Here is a 19,284-nt window from a genome sequence, read left to right on the forward strand (position 1 = left end):
ACCAACCTCCGGATACAACTCATCATCCTCCAACACTTCCGCCATCTACAATCCGACCCCACCACCCAAGACATTTTTCCATCCCCACCCTTGTCTGCTTTCTGGAGAGACCACTCTCTCCGTGACTCCCTTGTTCGCTCCACACTGCCCTCCAACCCCACCACACCCGGCACCTTCCCCCGCAACCGCAGGAAATACTACACTTGCCCCCACACCTCCTCCCTCACCCCTATCCCAGGCCCCAAGATGACTTTCCATATTAAGCAGAGGTTCACCTGCACATCTGCCAATGTGGTTTACTGCATCCACTGTACCCAGTGTGGCTTCCTCTACATTGGGGAAACCAAGCGGAGGCTTGGGGACCGCTTTGCAGAACACCTCCGCTGGGTTCGCAATAAACAACTGCACCTCCCAGTCGCAAACCATTTCCACTCCCCTTCCCATTCTTTAGATGACATGTCCATCATGGGCCTCCTGCAGTGCCACAATGATGCCACCCGAAGATTGCAGGAACGGCCACTCATATTCCGCTTGGGAACCCTGCGGCCCAATGGAATCGATGTGGACTTCACCAGCTTCAAAATCTCCCCTTCCCCCACCACATCCCAAAACCAGCCCAGTTCGTCCCCTCCCCCCACTGCACGACACAACCAGCCCAGCTCTTCCCCTCCACCCACTGCATCCCAAAACCAGTCCAACCTGTCTCTGCCTCCCTAACCTGTTCTTCCTCTCACCCATCCCTTACTCCCACCCCAAGCCGCACCTCCGTCTCCTACCTACTAACCTCATCCCACCTCCTTGACCTGTCCATCTTCCCTGGACTGACCTATCCCCTCCCTACCTCCCCACCTGTACTCTCCTCCTATCTTCTTTTCTCTCCATCTTCGGTCCGCCTCCCCCCCCTCTCCCTATTTATTCCAGAACCCTCACCCCATCCCCCTCTCTGATGAAGGGTCTAGGCCTGAAATGTCAGCTTTTGTGCTCCTGGGATGCTGCTTGGCCTGCTGTGTTCATCCAGCCTCACATTTTATTATCTTGAATCGCTAGTTCCTTTGTTTAAGAAGGGCAACGGGGATAATCCAGGAAATTATAGGCTGGTGACCCTGACATCAGTGGTAGGGAAATTATTGGAGAAGATTCTTAGAGTCGGGATATACTCACATTTGGAGGAGAATGGATTTAGTTGGGACAGTCAGCATGATTCCAGACAGGGGAGGTCTTGTCTCACAAATTTGTTTGAGTTTTTTGACGAAGTGACAAAGATGATTGATGAGGGTGGGGCAGTGAATTTTGCCTACATGATGAGGGTGGGGCAGTGGATTTTGCCTACATGATGAGGGTGGGGCCTACATGAACTTTCCTACAACATATGATAAGGTGCCTTACGGTAGGCTGGTCAGGAAGATCAATTAGTAAGTTGCCACACTTCCTGCAAGGGTGAGAGAGGCAGAAACTCTCATAAACTATTGAAGTGGTATTTGGATGTGTACTTGCGATGCCAAGGTACACGAGGCTATGGGGCAAGTGCTGGAAAACGGGATTAGAATAGTTAGGTGGCTGTTTTTGGTACAAGCTCAATGGCTGACAGGCCTTTTCTCTGTCTGGTAGACCTTGATGACTGTATGTGAGATTTGATCCCAAGGTAATTGTCTAACCTCATTTGTGTCATCACTAAAATTTTAACTGCACGTCAACAACATTGCCCAATTTACAATTTGGCTGGCTCGTGCCTCTGTTACTTCTAGATTCAACAACCCTGGCTGCTGTGCTGCAGTGAGGCTAGAAACATGGCTTGTAACTCAGGTTCTGAAGAACAAAGAATAATACAGCACAGGAACAGGCCCTTCAGCCCTCCAAGCCTGCACCAACACATTTTGCCCTTCCCTACTAAAATGGTCTTCCCTTACAGGATCCATATCCCTCTGTTCCCTTCCTCTTCATGTATTTGTCCAGGTGCTTCTTGAATGCTGCTACTATGTCGGCTTCCACCACTTCCTCTAACAGCGCGTTCCAGGCACTCACCACCCTTTGTAAGGGAAATCTGCCTCGCACATCTCTCTTAAACTGCCCCCCATTCCAGCACCTTGAACTTGTGTACCCTAATAATTGACTCCTCTACCCTGGGAAAAAGCCTCATACTTTCCACTCTATCCATACCTTTCCCAATAAAATAAACTTCTATCAGGTCACCTCACAACCTCCCACACTCCAGTGAAAACAAACCCAGTCTATCCCTACCTTTCTTCATATAACATCCTGAAACACCTTTTCTGTACCCTGTCCAAAGCATCCACATCCTTCTGGTAGTACAGGGGCCAGAACTGTATGCAATATTCCAAGCCTAAGTAAATTTCTTTAAAGCCACAGCATAGCTTGTCTATCCTTCTACTCAATGCCCCTTCCAATGAAAGGTAAGTGTGCCTGTAGGCCATTTTTACTACCTTATCTACCTGCATTGCCACCTTTAGTGATCTGTGGTCCTGCACACACAAATGCTCAGCATATCAGAGTTTTGCCATTCACTGTATCATTTCCAACTGCTCTTGACCTTCCAAAAAGCATCACGTCACACTTGTCCAGACTAAACTCCATCTGACATTTTTCTGCCCATGCCTCCGACTGATCTGTATTTCACTTTATCCTTTGACAATTCTCCTCACTATCCACAACTCCACCAATCTTTCTCTCATCAACAAATTTACTAATTAGACCAGTTATATTTTCCTCCAAATCAGTCATGTAGACTACAAACAGCTGTGGGTCCAGCACTCATCCCTGTGGAACATCACAGGGGCGGCACAGTGGTTAGTACTGCAGCCTCACAGCACCAGGGACCCGGGTTTGATTCCAGCCTCAGGTAACTGTCTGTGCAGAGTTTGCACATTCTTACCGTGTCTGCGTGGGTTTCCTCCGGGTGCTCTGGTTTCCTCCCACGATCCAAAGATGTGCAGGCTAAGTGGATTGGCCATGCTAAATTGCCCGTAGTGTTCAGGGGTGTGCGGGTTAAAGGGGGATGTGTCTGGGTGGGATGCGCCAAAGGGCAGCGTGGCAGCTAAAGGGCCTGTTTCCACACTGTAGGGAATCTAATCACTAAACACTCCCCTCTATTCTGAAAAGCATCCTTCCACCACTACCCTGTGTCCGCTATGACTAAGACTGCTCTGTATCCATCTTGCCAGGACACCCCTGATACCACGTGACTTCACTTTTTGTACCAGTCTGCCAAGATGGACCTTGTCAAGGGCTTTACTGAAGTCCATGTGGACAACATCAAACAATTTTCACTCAATCATCTTCATCATCTCCTCAAAAAAACCTCAATCTCCCCAGCACAAAACCATACTGTCTATCACTAATAAGTCCACCTGTGTCCAAAGGTGTATAGATCTTGTTCCTGAGAATCTTTCCCAATAATTTCCCTAACACCAACGTGAGGCTTGCAGGCGTGTAAGTTCCAGGATTATCCCTGTTACCATTCTTAAATAATGGGACAATATTGGCTATTCTCCGGTCTTCTGGAACCTCACCTGTGGCCAAAGTGGATACAAAGATGTCTGTCAATGCTCCAGCAATTTGGTCTCTTGCCTCCCTCAATATTCTGAGATAGATCCCATCACAACCTGGGTACTTATCTAGCTTAGATAACAAGGTGTGGAGCTGGATGAACACAGCAGGCCAGGCAGCATCAGAGGAGCAGGAAAGCTGATGTTTCAGGTCTGGACCCTTCTTCAGAAATGGGAGGGCAGGGGGGCAGGCCAAAGGGGGCTCTGAAATGAATAGAGAGGGGGGGAGGCGATTATTGAAGGTGGATAGAGGAGCAGATAGGTGGAGAGGAGATGGGCAGGTCAAAGAGGCGGGGATGAAGTCCATAAAGATGAGTTCAGGTAGGACATAGGATGGGGGTTGGTCAGTGAGGAGGGAGGGGCGGGTAGGTGGGAGAAAAGACGGACAGGTCAAGGAGGTGGGGATGAGGCTAGTAGGTAGGAAGTGGGGATGGGGGTCGGTCAGTGAGGAGCGATAGGTGGGAGAAGAGACAGACAGGTCAATGAAGCAGGGACAAGAATGAGGTCTTGGAATGAGGTCTGGGTGGGGAGATTTTGAAGCTTGTGAAGTCCATTGCGACCATTGGCGTGCAGGGTCCCCAAGCGGAATATGAAATGCTGTTCCTCCAGCCTTCAGGTGGCATCATTGTGACACTGGAGGAGGCCCAGGATGGACATGTCATCCAAGGAGTGGGAGGGAGAGTTGAAGTGGTTCACAACTGAGAGGCATTGTCATTTGTAACAAACCTAGCATGGACAAAGTGGTCTCCAAGCATCCGATGTAAAGGAGGCCATATCTGGAACAGTGGGTACAGTATACTGCATTAGCAGATGTGCAGGTGAACATCTGTTTGATGTGGATGGTTTTCTTGGGGCCTGCAGTGGAGGTGAGGGGGGAGGTGTAGGGGCAGGTATAGCACTTCCTACGGTTGCACGGAAAACTGCCGAGGGTGGGTGGGGCTATTAGGGAGTGTGGAACGGATGAGGGAGTCATGGAGAGAGCGGGCCCTCTGGTAGGCAGATAAGGGTGGGGACGGAAATATGTCCCTGGTGGTGGGGGTCAGATTGTATGTAGCAAAAGTGGCAGAGAATGTTTCATTGAACCTGGAGGCTAATGGGGTGATATGTGAGGACAAGGGGAATTCTGTCTTTGTTGTTATTGCAGGGAGGAGGTGTGGGAAACGCGAGAGATGTGGTCGAGGGCATTTTCGACTACTGTGTTTCCAGGTGGTTACCAGAGATGGAGACAGAGGTCCAGGAAGGAGACAGAGGTATCAGAATTGGTCCAGGTCAACTTAAGGTTGGAGTGGAAGGTGTTAGTAAAATGGATGAACTGTTCAAGCTCCTCATGGGAGCCCAAGGCGGCGCTGATACAGCCATCGATGTAATGGAGGAAAAGGTGGGGAATGGGGTCAGTGTATCTATCAAAGACGGACTGTTCCACATATCCTACAAAGAGGCAGGCATGACTTGGGCCCATGTGGATACCTATGGCCACCCATTTTGTCTGTAGGAAGTGAGAGCAATTGAAGGAGAGTTGTGATGGGTAAGGCTGAGTTCTGTTAAGCAGATAAGGGTGGAGGGGACTGGTCAGGCCTGCGGGAAAGGAAGAAACAGAGGGCTTTTAGGCTACCTGGATGGAGATTGCAAGTGTAGAGGGACTGAACAGCCATGGTGAAGAGGTGGTGTTGAGGACCAGGGAATCGGAAGATTTGGAGGAGCTTTTTAAGACATGCAACACCTTTTCCTTTTTAATATCAACTTGGCTTAGAACTTGACACTCCCTTTCCTGCGATCATCCAACACCAGTTCCTTCTCTTTGATGAATACTGACACAAAAGTATTCATTTAAGTCATGACCTGCCTCTTCTGGCTCCACACAGATTCCCTCATTTGTCCTTGAGTGGGCCAAACCTTTCCCTGGTTTCCTTCTTGCTTCTTATACATGTATAAAAAGCATTCAGATTATCCTTAATCCTATTTGCTAATGGCTTTTCATGACCCTTTTTAACTCTTCTAATTCCTTGGTTAAGATCTTTCCTACTGTCTTTATATGTTTTTCGGGCTTTGTCCATTCCCATTCTCCTAGACCTTACATTTGCTTCCTTTTTCTTTTTGATCAATGTCATAACATCCCTGGTCACCCCAGTTTCCTGTAATTTGCCACACGTATCCTTCATTTTCACAGGAACATGCTGCTCCTGAACTTTTAACAAGTTCTGTTTGAAACATTCCCACATGTCTGATGTAGATTAACTCTCAAACAGTCACCTCCAATCAATATTCTCCATGCTTGGCCTGCTGTGTTCATCCAGCTTCACACTTTGTTATCCTGCCTAATATTGTTGTAGTTTGCCAGTTTAACAACTTCACCCAAGGACTGCTGTTATCCCTATCCATGACTGTCTTAAAACTCACAGTATTATGGTAATTATTCTCAAAATGCTCCCCCACTGAAACTTCACTCACTTGGCCGCTCTCATTTCCCAAAACCAGGTCCAGTATAACCCCTTCCCTGGTCAGACTGTTTACACATTGTGTCAGAAACTCTCCTGAATGGTCCTTGCAAATTCTGCTCCATGCAAGCTCCTAGCACACGATAAATCCCACTAAATATAGAAATTAAAATCACCTATCACAACAACCCTGCTGTTTCTACATCTTTCTAAAATCTATCTACATATTGTCTCCTCTGTCTCCCACTGGCTGTTGGGAGGCCTGTAGTATACCCCCAACACTGTGATTTCACCTTTCCTATTCCTGAGTTCTACCTATATTGTCTCACTTGTATGAGTCCTCTGATGTATCGTCCCTCAGTACAGCTGTAAGATACTCGTTTACTAGTAATATCACTCACCCTCTCCTTTTATCTCCTTCTATCACACCTGAAACATGTAAATTCTGGGACATTTCACAGTCAGGCTTGTCTCTCTTTTAGGCAAGTCTCTGAATCGCAATAATGTCATAATTCCAAGTACTAACCAATGCTCTGAGTTCATCTTCCTTGCCTATTATACTTCTCGCATTGAAACACACCCATTTCAGACCACATCTCCTGCTCTTTTCAGCAGTGTTTCCCTGCGTGAAGGAAGTCGGTAAGATTTCACCACATCTTACATTCTTCCCTAGATATGGACAAAGTGTCAGATGAAAGGGAGGGGCGAGAGGATATTCTGAATTATGAGTACAGTCAATTTGAAGACACTGACTCTGGCCCCAAGCCACTGACTTCAAGGTGTTAGGGATGTGATAGTGACCCGATAGCTAGAGCCAACTGACCCTAAGACATAAGGAAAACTGCACTTGTGTAACCAGCAGCATGGAAACAATAGGCCAAATCCTCACTCTTGGGTTAAGCCCATCTTGGTATCAGGACTGACTTTCATTAAAATCTTTTGTTTTTTTTAAAAAGTGTCTGCTGATGTAAAACAGATACATCAGTTAAATTCTGAATGTTTGTTATAGCTTTGATGTCATGTACCTTTTTCTTTTTATGATTATTAAAGGGATTTACTTGTGTCGAGATCACACGATGACAGAATGTGTCAATAGTAATTCATGAAGATTCTGGCCAACATTCATTGTCTAGGCTCACATCTAGATTATTGGCCACTCTGCTTAGCTGCTACTCGAATTTTGGGCCAAATGAGCAGACAAAATTGCACAACTGAAATAAAAAAGTAAAGACAGAGTCAAAGGCTCATCTATAAACTACTGGCTATAAAATTGGGTCCCTTCCTGGCCACTGTCTCAAGACAAACCTTGTTTGTTTCGGTCGAGCCTGAGTTTCTAATCCTGCTTCACTAACACTGTCCACTGAAGAGAGTGCCGAACTTCACCTTTCCCCGCTGATTTTAACTCATCCAGCATGAAAACCTTTAGACACCTTAATCATCTCTGAACTTCCATTCTCCAGAAAGTCAGCAAGCCACATTTTATCCAAATTGGACTCTTTCACAACCACTGTCCTCAGTAACTTACACCAAATCCTGGTCCTTCCATCATTTGAAATTCAAACCATCAACTTCCTTCCATATCAATGCCCTCTACATCTGTGTCCTCCTCCAACCTGGCTTCCTTTTACCCCAGCAATGGCAGATATATCTTCAGTCATTTAGATCCGACACAGGAATTCGGTCCTCCAACCTCTCCTCTTTAAGACTTTCCTTAGGTCTCATTTCTGTGACTAAACATTTGGTCAGCCTTCCCGATCCATCCTTTGTTGGCTCAGCCTCCATTATTAATATAAGTTTTTGAAATCCAGCAAAGTGAAATACTTGATGTGCATTTCCCTGTGGGACTGAAAAGGATTGTGCAGACGGAACACGAAGACGAAACACCAGACAAGAGTGAATTACAGGCTGCAAAGATCTGTCTGATAAAACAGCGTATGGTTTGTAGTATTGTTCCTGTTCCTTCGAATCAGTGACAATACACAAACAGTTAAACATTGGCTGCAGTTTAAGCCCCAAGATCAAATTTCTTCAACACAATGTTCAGACCCTGTTGGTTTCAGGCAGAAGAGAAATAACTGACAATGTGCCCTGTGACTGGTTCAGTTTGACATCTCAAGGTTTCAGGTGGTGAAATGTTCAAGAATAAGTCAATCCCAACAACTTGTGCAAGACATTAAGAGCAAATTTAAAAGATTGTTTAAAATTTTCAGGGAGGATAACAAATCACCGTTCTTCTCCCCTTCTCAGGGATATCAAAATAATTTTGAATTTCCATGAAAGTTTGAAGTAAAAAGGCTCCGACAGTGACAACATTCAACAAAAAGAAACACTATTTAAACACTCTTCAAAGTTTTACCTTGGTGACATCACGTTGTTCAGTTGGTAGATTGTCATCCACAATAAATACTTAATTGGTTTTTATTGGTTACTATTTATGCACTTGTTGATTTTTGACTAAGTAAATGTCTTGATATTTGAAACTTAAAACAAGGTCTGTTGTGATGTTTTTGCCATTTTGAGGCCACAGTAAGTGCTAATAGTGATTCAGGTAATTGACTTGTCAGGTCATGGGCAGACACACTTGGATTTACCGAGGAGAGTGAGCCACGAGAATTCATGTACCAGTAAAACTGTCACGCAGACCAAACATACTAACATTAAGTAATAGTGGAAACGTAACCACCTCAGTCCCTATTCATTGAAAGCAGCGGACGGGCAGTTGATAGAAGGCCTGCCCCATTCTTACTGTGTCAGAATCAAACTTCATTTCCAGCACATCAGCACTCGTCTCATATCACAACACAGCAGCTCCGGAAAACAAAATCCCATGACATCTGCGAAGATTTCACTGTTCAAAATGGTGTGCCAAACCAGTGCAGTTCAAAGAGATCCGACTCTGGATTCCTGCCCCTGCCCACTCTCCTGCAGTATCCTGTCTCCTTCCTCATTTTGGATCAGGATGAGTGCTGGGGAGAGGAGCACTGTTTGGTTTATAGTTTTATTGATCTTTAAACACTTGTTTGTAGAACACAGTTTCTCTAATGATACAACCACAGAAATTTACAGTGAACATAAACTCTTAAATAATAAAGCATTAAAATCTCATTCACAAACTTTTCCACATTAGTCTGCTTGTAGCAGGTGAACAGACAGCGTCTCTTCCCACGTGCATGCATTGGGCTGCATGTGTGCGTGTCAGTTTTGAGTTAATTGAATTGTTCTCATTCCTCTACAGTTAAAGGAAAACACACCCAGAGAAGAACACAAGCTGTATACAGACCTTGCTGTTTCTCAACCTGAGATCACATACAATCCAGTAATACTTTTCCTGGTATTCTTCAGTTACAACCTTGCCTGAACACTGCAGCTCAATGAGAGTGCCCACACTTCAAGAACCCAGCTTGCTGTCCATCCACCTCTGCAGCTTTACAAGAATCCTGGTGAATCATATCAAGTTCTCAGCATGAAACCCCTGAATTATGTCCAGTGGGAGTTCACCTGGAGTCTAGTCTCTGGTGGACATTCCTGGTAGTTTGGTGACATACAGCTCACTTGGCCAAATGTGATTAGATGAGGATTTGTGAACAGAGCTGGTCACTTCATCGTTCTTTTCCCATATTTTTGTTTTCCATTTCCATCAAATGATTTCTTTAAAAATTGGGTTTGATTCATAAGCAATTTCATACTGAGCATCATTTGGCAAAGCCCACACTATCAACATGAAAACCCTAACTCCTGATCCTCGTTATAATGCTTCACTCGGAGGGTTAGGTGATGCTGGGAAGGTAAGATATGTGGAAGGGAAAAGCTGTAAGCACAACAGTTGCTGTACTGCTCTCTCTCTCTCTTTCTGTTTATAACATGCATGTCACAAGTTGTAACTCCACACCCAATGGGGTCAGTGTGAATTTGGAGAGGTTTGCTTTCTGGTAAATGACTGCTACGGTTTTGTGATTGGCACCTCAGTAGTTCCATTCCCACTTGCTGTTGAGGTAATGATGAATTGTGCATTTGGCTGCTGTAAGGTGGTGTCTGTCTGTGTCTGAGGCACACCTAGTCGCACTGCAGCATTCTGCTTCACGTCCAGCTCAGGCTGGCCTTCTGATATCACGTAGTGGGTCTGAAAAAGAATACATGTCAATGGTTATGAATCTCCACTTAATATCTTTTCTGCTAGAACATGTAACACTGCCTCACTGTCATCACATTGCCTTTCCAATGTCTACAATTGGATAAACTGAAATATCCTTCACTCAATGTTGTGCAGACTGAAGCCCTTGACTTCAGTTTCTATCAGAAATTCTATTCTTCACTATCAACTCCATCCCTCTCCCTAGCAATTGGCCGAGGTGGAATAAAGGCAGAATAAAAGACGTCAGTCACGAGTGTATTATAGGTCCCCAGACAATCAGCAGGCAACTGATGAGATGATAGTCAATTCACTAAGGTGCGTAAAAATAATAACAGGTAATTATATTAGGGGATTGCAACATTCCCAATATTGATTGGGCTATTCATAGTATAAAGAGTTCAGAGGGGATTGATTTCTTGAAATGTATTCAGGAGAACTTTTTAATATCCACATGTAGATGGTCGTACAAGGAACAGTGTAATGCAGTTCCCTAATATTGGCAACCAAAGCCAGACAGGTAACAACGAGGGGAGAATTTTAGTGATAACGACCACAACACTGTATGTTTTAAGTTTGTTGTGGAAAAAGGAAAAGATAGCAAAAAGGTAGAGGTCAGGTAGATTTTATTAGAATAAGGCAGGATCTGGCCACAGGAGATGGGGAACAGCTATTTGAGGATAAATCTTGAGCATAACAGTGGAAAGAAGGCGTTCAAAAGGTACTAGGGGTGAGTACAGGTCCAACATGTTCCCTTTAGGGTGAAATGAAAGAGCATCAAGGCCAGAGGATTTTGGATGTTGAGGAATATTCAGTACTGGATAAAAAGGAAAACAGATATGTATTACAGGTACAAAGGGAGAAAAACAATGGCAACTCTGGTGGTGTATAGGAAGTGTGGGATGGGAAAGCACAAGAGAGCAATTAGGAGAGCAGAGAGAGACTGGCAAGATTAGGGAGAAACAAAATCAGAAACTGCTGGGAAAAGTCAGCAGATCTGGCAGCATCTGTGGAGAGAAAGCAGAGTTAGCTTTTTGGGTACAGTGACCCTTCTTCAGAACTGACTGTAGTTAGGAAAAGGTTACTAGATATGCTGAAGGTGAATTAGGGGGAGGAAGAGGGAGTAATTGATAGGTGGAGATGAAGCCTAGAGAGTGAGAATAAAATCGGGCAGTCAAAAGAATGGGTAAAGGACAGTCTTGTAGAATGAATAGCTACTACTTGGGACCATTAATGGCTGACAATGAGTTGTTTAAGGTAGTAGCCCATGTGATGACAAGGCCTGGTGTGTGGGGGTTGGGGTAAGGACATGGAAGAAGGTGCTCAGGCCCTAAAATGATTGAGTTCCACGCTGAGCCCAGGAGGTGCAGGGTTTCAAAGCTAAAAATGAGGTGTTGTTCTTCCAGCTAGCGCTGAGCTTCGCTGGAACATTGTCACAAGCCTGAGACAGAGATGTTGGCCAGGGAACACAGGAGTGTTTTGAAATAGCAGACAACTGGAAGCTCAGGGTCACTTTTGTGCTGGAATGTAGGAATTCTGCAAAGCTCTTAATCTGTGCTTTGTCTCCCCTGTGTAGACAGGACCACATTGTGAGCAGCAAACACAGTAGACTAGTTTGAGGGAAGGGCAGGTAAACTGCTTCTTCACATGGAAGATATGTCTGGAATGATGAGGAGGCAGGACGTAAATGGGCAGGTGTTACACTTTCTGTGATTGTAGAGGGAGCTGCCAAGGGGCTGTGGGGAGGTGTTGGGAATGGAGAAGGAATGGGCCAAGCTGTCCCAGTGGGAATGGTCCCTGCAGAAGGCTGACAGGGGAGGGGAGGGGAATATGTGTCTCATGGTGGCATCCTGCTGGAGGTGGCAAAAATGGTGGCTAATGATATTTTGAATGTGGATGCTGGTGGCATGGTAGGTGAAGACAAAGGGAGCCTATTGCTGTTGTGGGAGTGCGGGAGATACGTTGGACACAGCTGAGGGCTTTGTCAACCTCGGTGGTGAGGAATCCTTGGTTGAGGAAGGAGGTTGATATTTTGGAGACTGCTCCCATCGAACAGATGTGACAGAGATGGAAGAACTAGGAGAATGGGAACAGTCTTTACAGGAAGCAGGGTGCGAGGGTGCATTGTCAAGTAGCTGTGGTCAGCTAATTCCCAGAAATGGAAATAGAGATGTCGAGGAAGGGGAGGAGTAACAGATAGACCAAGTGAAGGTGACAGCAGAGTGGAAATTGGAAGTGAAATTGTTGAACTTTTCCCATTCTGAATGAGAGGGAAGCAGCACCTAATGTCATTTGTTTTTGATTTCCAGCATCCACTGTTCCTTTTTTTTAAGATTACGGAGAAACCCGAGATATTCCACAAGTATATCAAGGGAAGTGAATAACCAGAGAAAGAGTAGTCCACATTAAGCTCCAAAGGGGCAATTTGTGTGTGAAGCTGGGAGACATTGGTACAATGTCAAATAAGTACTTTACATCTGGCTTTACTTGGGTGAAGGAGGATGCAAGTGCAGAATTCAAGAAGGTAGACTACTGAAATTCTTGAACAGATTGAAAGAAGAAGCTGGAGGTAATGAATGCTTTGGCAGACTTTTAAAATGGACTGATCTCCAGATTCAGATGAATTATAACCCAGAAACAAAAACAAAGTTGCTGGAAAAGCTCAGCAGCATTGGTGAAGGAGAAAACAGAGTTAAAGTTTCCGGTCCAGTGACCCTTCCTCAGAACTGGACCTGAAACGTTGACTCTATTTTCTCCTTCACCGATGCTGCGAGACCTGCTGAGCTTTTCCAGCAACTTTGTTTTTGTTCCTGATTTACAACATCCACACTTCTTTTGGTTTTTATGAGTTATACCCCAGGTTGCTTGGGAAATGAGGGAGGAAATTACAGAGGCCCAGTCCAATTTCTAAATCACCTCTGGCCACAGGAGAGGTGCCAGAAGAATGGAAGACAGCTTTGGTTCCACTTCACAGGGTGGTAGAAGTAGGCCAAGGGAACTATAGACTAGTGAGTCTAACATCAGTGGTAGAAGCACTAAATCAAGAAATAGTCAAGGGAAAATTAATCTCCATTTAGAAAGGCAAGATTTGATCAGGGATTGTATGCAATGGATTTCATCATCAATGAATCTCTACAATGTGAAAACACATCCTTCAGCCCAACAAGACTACACTGACCCTCAGAGCATCCCACTCAGACTCATCCACGTATAACCTCACATCCCTGAATACGATGGGCAATTTAGTATTACCAATCCACCTCACCTGCACATCTTTGGACTGTGGGAGGAAACTGGAGCACCCACAGGAAACCCACACAGACACAGGGAGAACGTGCAAACTCCACATAGACAGTCACCTGAGGCTGGAATCGAACCCGGGTCTCTGGTGCCGAGGGGCTGCAGTGCTAAACACTGAGCCACCGTGTCGCCCACCAATCAGGCCTAGCAGAAGGGATGACCAAGTGGTTGGATGAGGGTAGGGCAACTGATGTCATTTATACACATTTCAGCAATGTCTTTGGCAAGCTCCCATGCGAGTATCTGATAAAGAAGGTAAAAGCTAGTGGGATCCAGGGTAATTTGGCAAAATTGGGTTAGCAACAGGAGACAGGTGGTAGAAGGCTGATGTGTGACTGGAGCCTGGTGAGCAGTGGTATTACACAGGGATCAGTGCTGGTTCCCTTATTGTCTGTGATATTCATAAAATACGCAGATGACCATGTATGGGGTTAGAGAGAGAGAGACAAAAAAAAGAGAGATCAGGGTGCTGGAGAGACCGGGGGGGGGGGGGGGGGGGGAGGAGAAGAGAGAGAGAGAGAGAAAAAGAGAGAGACAGAGAGAAGAGAGACAGAGAGAAGAGAGACAGAGAGAAGAGAGACAGAGAGAAGAGAGACAGAGAGAAGAGAGACAGAGAGAAGAGAGACAGAGAGAAGAGAGACAGAGAGAAGAGAGACAGAGAGAAGAGAGACAGAGAGAAGAGAGACAGAGAGAAGAGAGACAGAGAGACAGAGAGAAGAGAGACAGAGAGAAGAGAGACAGAGAGAAAAAGAGAGAAAGAAAGAAAGAAAGAAAGAAAGAAAGAAAGAAAGAAAGAAAGAAAGAAAGAAAGAAAGAAAGAAAGAAAGAAAGAAAGAAAGAAAGAAAGAAAGAAAGAAAGAAAGAAAGAAAGAAAGAAAGAAAGAAAGAAAGAAAGAAAGAAAGAAAGAAAGAGAGAGAGAGAGAGAGAGAGAAAGAGAGAGAGAAAGAGAGAGAAAGAGAGAGAAAGAGAGAGAAAGAGAGAGAGAAAGAAAGAAAGAAAGAAAGAAAGAAAAAGAAAGAAAGAAAAAGAAAGAAAGAGAGAAAGAGAAAGAAAGAAAGAAAAAAGAGAGAGAAAGAAAGAGAGAGAGAGAGAGAGGAGAAATAATGCTGTGGATGACACAAAGATTGGCTGGGTAGTTGACAGTGAGAAGGTGTCAGGTTACAGTAAGGTATAGACAGATTAGTCTGATGGGCAGATCAGTAGCAGATGGAATTTAACACTGATAAATCTGAGATGATGCACTACAAAGAAGGGGTGTGACAAGGGTGTACTCAGTGAATGGCAGGACAGTCAGAGAAACAGAGACATCTTGTCCACATATCCCCGAATGGTGACAGGACAAATAAATCGGGTAGTTAAGAAGACAATGAGGATGCTTGGTTTTATCAGCTGAGACACAGATTATGAGAACAGGGAGGTCATGTTGGAGCTGTGCAGAACTTTGGTTTGGATACAGCTGGAGTAGTGCACAGTTCTGGTCACTTCACTATAGGAAGGATATGATTGCACTGAGGGGCATAAAGGAGATTCACCAGAACGTTGCCTCGCATAGAGCATTTCAGCAATGAAGAGAGGCTGGATAAGCTTAGGTTGTTTTCTTTGAAAGAAAGAAGGCGGACAGGGGACCTGAAAGAAGCACATTAAGATTTTGCGGGGCATGCACAGGAAGAATAGAAAGTAGCTGTTCCCCTTAGTAATGGGGTCAATGCTAACGGAGCACAATTTTACAGTGATATGCAGGAGGTTTAAAGGGAATTTCAGGAAAATAGTTTTCACTCAGAGGGTGATGGGAATCTGGAATGCACTGCTGAAGGCGGGAAATTTCACAACTTTTAAAAAGTACATGAATGATCACTTTGGAATGTGATCCCGAGTGGAGTGGAGCAGAGAGGAGGTGGCCACTGTACACCGAGGGGAGCGGGGATGGCCAGCAGGCTGAAGGCCCAAATGGAGCGGGACAGCTGGCATGGTTGTTGGGCTGGGAACCGGTGAGGGCAGTCAGCAGTTTGCAAGCTTGGGTCAGACCACATGTGAAAGAGCGCTGAATTGATATACTGCAGGCTCTTTATAAAAAAACTGTAACGTTTATCTTTTTAACTTCAGTTCTTACTTTTCTAACCTATACTATGAATAACTGTAAGGTCAGAGAGTCACAAAGATATACATAGAATCAGACACTCCTTCAATCCAACTTGTCTATGTTGACCAGATATCCTAAATAAATCTAGTCCCACATGCAAGCATATGGCCCATAACCCTCTATACCCTTGCTATTCATGTACCCATCCAGATGTCTTTTCAATGTTGTCATTGTACCAGCCTCCACCAGTTCCTCTGGCAGCTCATTCCATTCACACAACACCCTCTGCGTGAAAAAGTTACCCCTTAGATCCCTTTTAAATCTTTCCCCTCTCACCTTAAACCTATGCCCTCTAGTTTTGGACTTCCCCACCCCAGGGTACAGACCATGTCTATCTCCCCTATCCAATACCCTCATGATGTCATAAACCTCAGCTTCTGACACTCCAGAGAAAATAGCCCCAGCCTAGTCAGCCTCTCCCCATAGCTCAAACCTACCAACCCTGGCAACATCCTCATAAATCCTTTCTGAACTCTTTCAAGTTTCACAATATCTTTCCTATAGCAGGGATACCAGAATTGCACACAGTATTCCAACAGTGACCTAACTGATGTCCTGTACAGCCACAGCATGACATCCCAACTCCTGTACTCAATGCACTGACCAAAAATGGCAAGCATACCAAACACCTTCTTCATTATCCTACCTACCTGTGACTCCACTTGCAAGAAACTATAAAACTACAAAACTACATTCCAAGGTGTCTTTGTTCAGCAACAGTCCCTTGAACCTTACTATTAAGTATATAAATCCTGCCCTGATTTGCTTTTCCAAAAACTTTATTTTCTTAATCTCTCTATTTTGTATCTTAGATTCGTAAACATGAGAAACATGACAAGAGATGACAGCTCAGGGCAGGAGCTTATGTTGTTTGGGCTACGCAGCATGAATTTGAAGGATCCAACAGTCCACCGGCAGTTGGTGCCAATTTCTTTTTTTATTTCATTAACAAGATGAGGGCATTGCTGACCAGGCAGCATTTATTGCCCATCCTTAATTGCCGAGAGGGCAGTTGAGAGTCAACCACATTACTGTGGGTCTGGAGTCACTTGTAGGCCAGACCGGGTAAGGATGGCAGTTTCCTTTTCTGCAAGGACCAGATGGGTTTTTCCGACAATTGGCAATGGATTTATAGTAGTCATTCAATTCTTAAATCCAGATATTTATTGAATTCAAATCCCACCATCTGTCGTGTCAGGATTCAAACCCACGTCCCCAGAAGGTTCTCTCAATCTCTGGATCAACAGTCCAGCGATAATACCACTAGGCCATCGCCTCCCCAGTTTTGCTGAGGTCAATGATTGGGGAACAACAACTTGCTTCAGTTCCTTTGGGTTGAGTTGTTGGGAAAAATCCGTCAGTATTCCCATTTCATAACATTGCTGCTGGAAAGCAACTGGGAGAGGCTTACATGTCAGAATGTCTAGCATCATGATGTTTACCATCTGGGAATAGGCATCAATTACGAAAATTGTTCAAAAAGAGGGAACCCAGATTTCAATGACAGAGGCACACATTACAAAAAGCAAGAGTATTGCATCAAGTCTTAATAAGACATTAGTTAGGCCTTTGCTTTAGAGCACCACTCTGGGCACCCACAGCAAGAATCATGTCAAAACCATGAAGATGGCCCAGAAATTGACTAAAATGGCACCAGGATTGAAAGACTTCAGTTACATGACAAAGCTGGGTAAGCATGGATTTCTCACCTCTCAATAGAGAAGGTGGCGAGATTTCATAGGAATCATACAGGAGTTGTTTCTGAACCATTAATCAGTAATTGCAGTTTTAAAGTGAACTGGTCGGATTTAAGAGAATATTGTAAAAGTTCTTACGGCTTGTAATATGCTGGCAAAAAGACAACAGGATTAAATTCCAACTACACCGAAATCAGCAATACTAAACATTTAGAGGCAAAAGATTGCTCTCGGGAGAAAGGGCAATGGGATTAATGGACAGTGTCATCAACACGTTCATACAGATTCAATGAGTTCCCTTCTGTGTTGTAACAGAAACATTAACAGAAACGCTCAGAAACTGTTAAAAAGAAGAGAAAAATAAGCAGATTATATGATCTCATGTCTGATCTGATTCAACTCCACTTTGTCGTCTACTCTCAGTATCTTTTTATTCTCCAAAAAAATCAGTAATCAGCCCCTCCCAGTCTCAAACAATGGATTTCAAATATTCACCACCCTCTAGAGTGAAGAAATGTCTCTCCGCTCAGTCCTAAATGATTGTTCCCTTTCCCCAAGACTGTGCCTTCATGTTCTAGATTCCCCAGCCAAACAAACCCTGTGAAGTTCCTTCAGAGTCAGGAAAATTTCAATGAGATCATCTCTCAATTATTCTAGACTCTAGAGAATATTGACCCAATTTACTTAGTCTCTCATCATTGGATAAACTCCTCATCCCAGGAATCAATCCAGTGAACCTTTGCAGACTGCCTGTAATGTAAAAATATCATTCCTTAATTACAGAGACCAAAATTGCACACAATATTCCAGGTATGGTCTCACCAATGCACTGTACAGTTGTAGCAAGAATTTTTTTTGTTCTGATTTCTTTGCACGTAAAATCAATATGCCATTTGCTTTCATAATTGCTGCATGCACGCAAATGCTCTCTATACGAGCTCCAAGTATGAGCACATTCATGTCTCTTTGAACATTAACATTTACAAGATACACATCTCTTAAAAATATTCAATGTATCTCTTTTTACAATCAAAGTAAATAATTTCAAACTTATGCACATTTTACTGCATCTACCACCATGCTTTCCACTCTCTGAACTTGTCTATATCTCTTTACAGCCTCTGAGTCCTCCTCACAGCTTACATTCCCACTGGGCATTGCATCTTTGGCAATTTAGTTTACAACCACCAAAGAGAGAACGAAAACAGAAGTTGCTGGAAAAGCTCAGCAGGTCTGGCAGCATCTGTGAAGAAAAATCAGAATTAATGTTTTGGGACACTTCTTCAGAACAGTTCTGAGGAAGGTTCACTGAACCTGGGACATTAACCCTGATTTTTCTTCACAGATGCTGCCAGACCTGCTGAGCTTTTCCAGCAACTTCTGTTTTTGTTCCCAATTTACTTGGTTTTTATAAAAAAAAAAGAGAATATCCCACTTACAACTCTGAAGGAGAAGCATGCACCTTAACATCACAGTGTGTAACATTTTGAAGATGTCGTCCTCAACAAAATACACTTACTTGTGTCACAGCTTTCACCTGGCCACTGTTTACTGTAGCTACAGGAGCTTCTGCAATAACATACTGGGTCTGAGGAATGGTCATCATCTGAATCTCAGAGGCTGCAACCGAGAAAATTTGTTTAAAGAGAAATTCTTTAACCACAGATTGAAACAACCGTCAGTTACAGTTACAGAGGACAGATGGGAAGACGGTCAATAATAATGTTAAAAATGATTTGCGTTTATATCGCACCTTTAATTCAGTTAAGCATCAAGGCGTTCCCCATAATTATTAACAACAAAAATTTGATGTTGGGTCACATAAAAGAACGTTTGGAAAGATAGTTGAAAGGTAGGTTTTACGCAAAAACAGAAATTTCTGGAGAAGCTCAACAGTCTCGCAGCAGTGATGGGAAGAAAGCAAATGTTAACATCTCAAGTCTAGGGACTCTTCATTAGAACTGTTCAACTTTTAACTAGGAAAGAGTTGTAATTATTGAAGGGGGTGGCGAAGGAGAA

General features: G+C 44.1%; 1 protein-coding gene across 6 annotated transcripts in view; it reads right to left on the reverse strand.

Moving 5' to 3' along the window:
• Nucleotides 1-8,982: 8,982 nt before the first annotated feature.
• prdm10 (PR domain containing 10) overlaps nucleotides 8,983-19,284 on the reverse strand; it is a 202,691-nt gene continuing 192,389 nt past the window's right edge. For all 6 annotated transcript variants that reach the window (XM_059638988.1, XM_048562397.2, XM_048562394.2 and 3 more), the window contains 2 exons: nucleotides 18,785-18,885; nucleotides 8,983-10,118 (listed from right to left, as the gene is read on the reverse strand). In XM_059638988.1, the coding sequence (XP_059494971.1) occupies nucleotides 9,939-10,118; nucleotides 18,785-18,885 (281 nt within the window). In that variant the 3' untranslated portion in view covers nucleotides 8,983-9,938. The remainder of the gene's footprint in view (nucleotides 10,119-18,784; nucleotides 18,886-19,284) is intronic.

The sequence above is a fragment of the Stegostoma tigrinum genome, chromosome 32, assembly GCF_030684315.1.
Source record: "Stegostoma tigrinum isolate sSteTig4 chromosome 32, sSteTig4.hap1, whole genome shotgun sequence".
Classification (NCBI taxonomy): domain Eukaryota; kingdom Metazoa; phylum Chordata; class Chondrichthyes; order Orectolobiformes; family Stegostomatidae; genus Stegostoma; species Stegostoma tigrinum.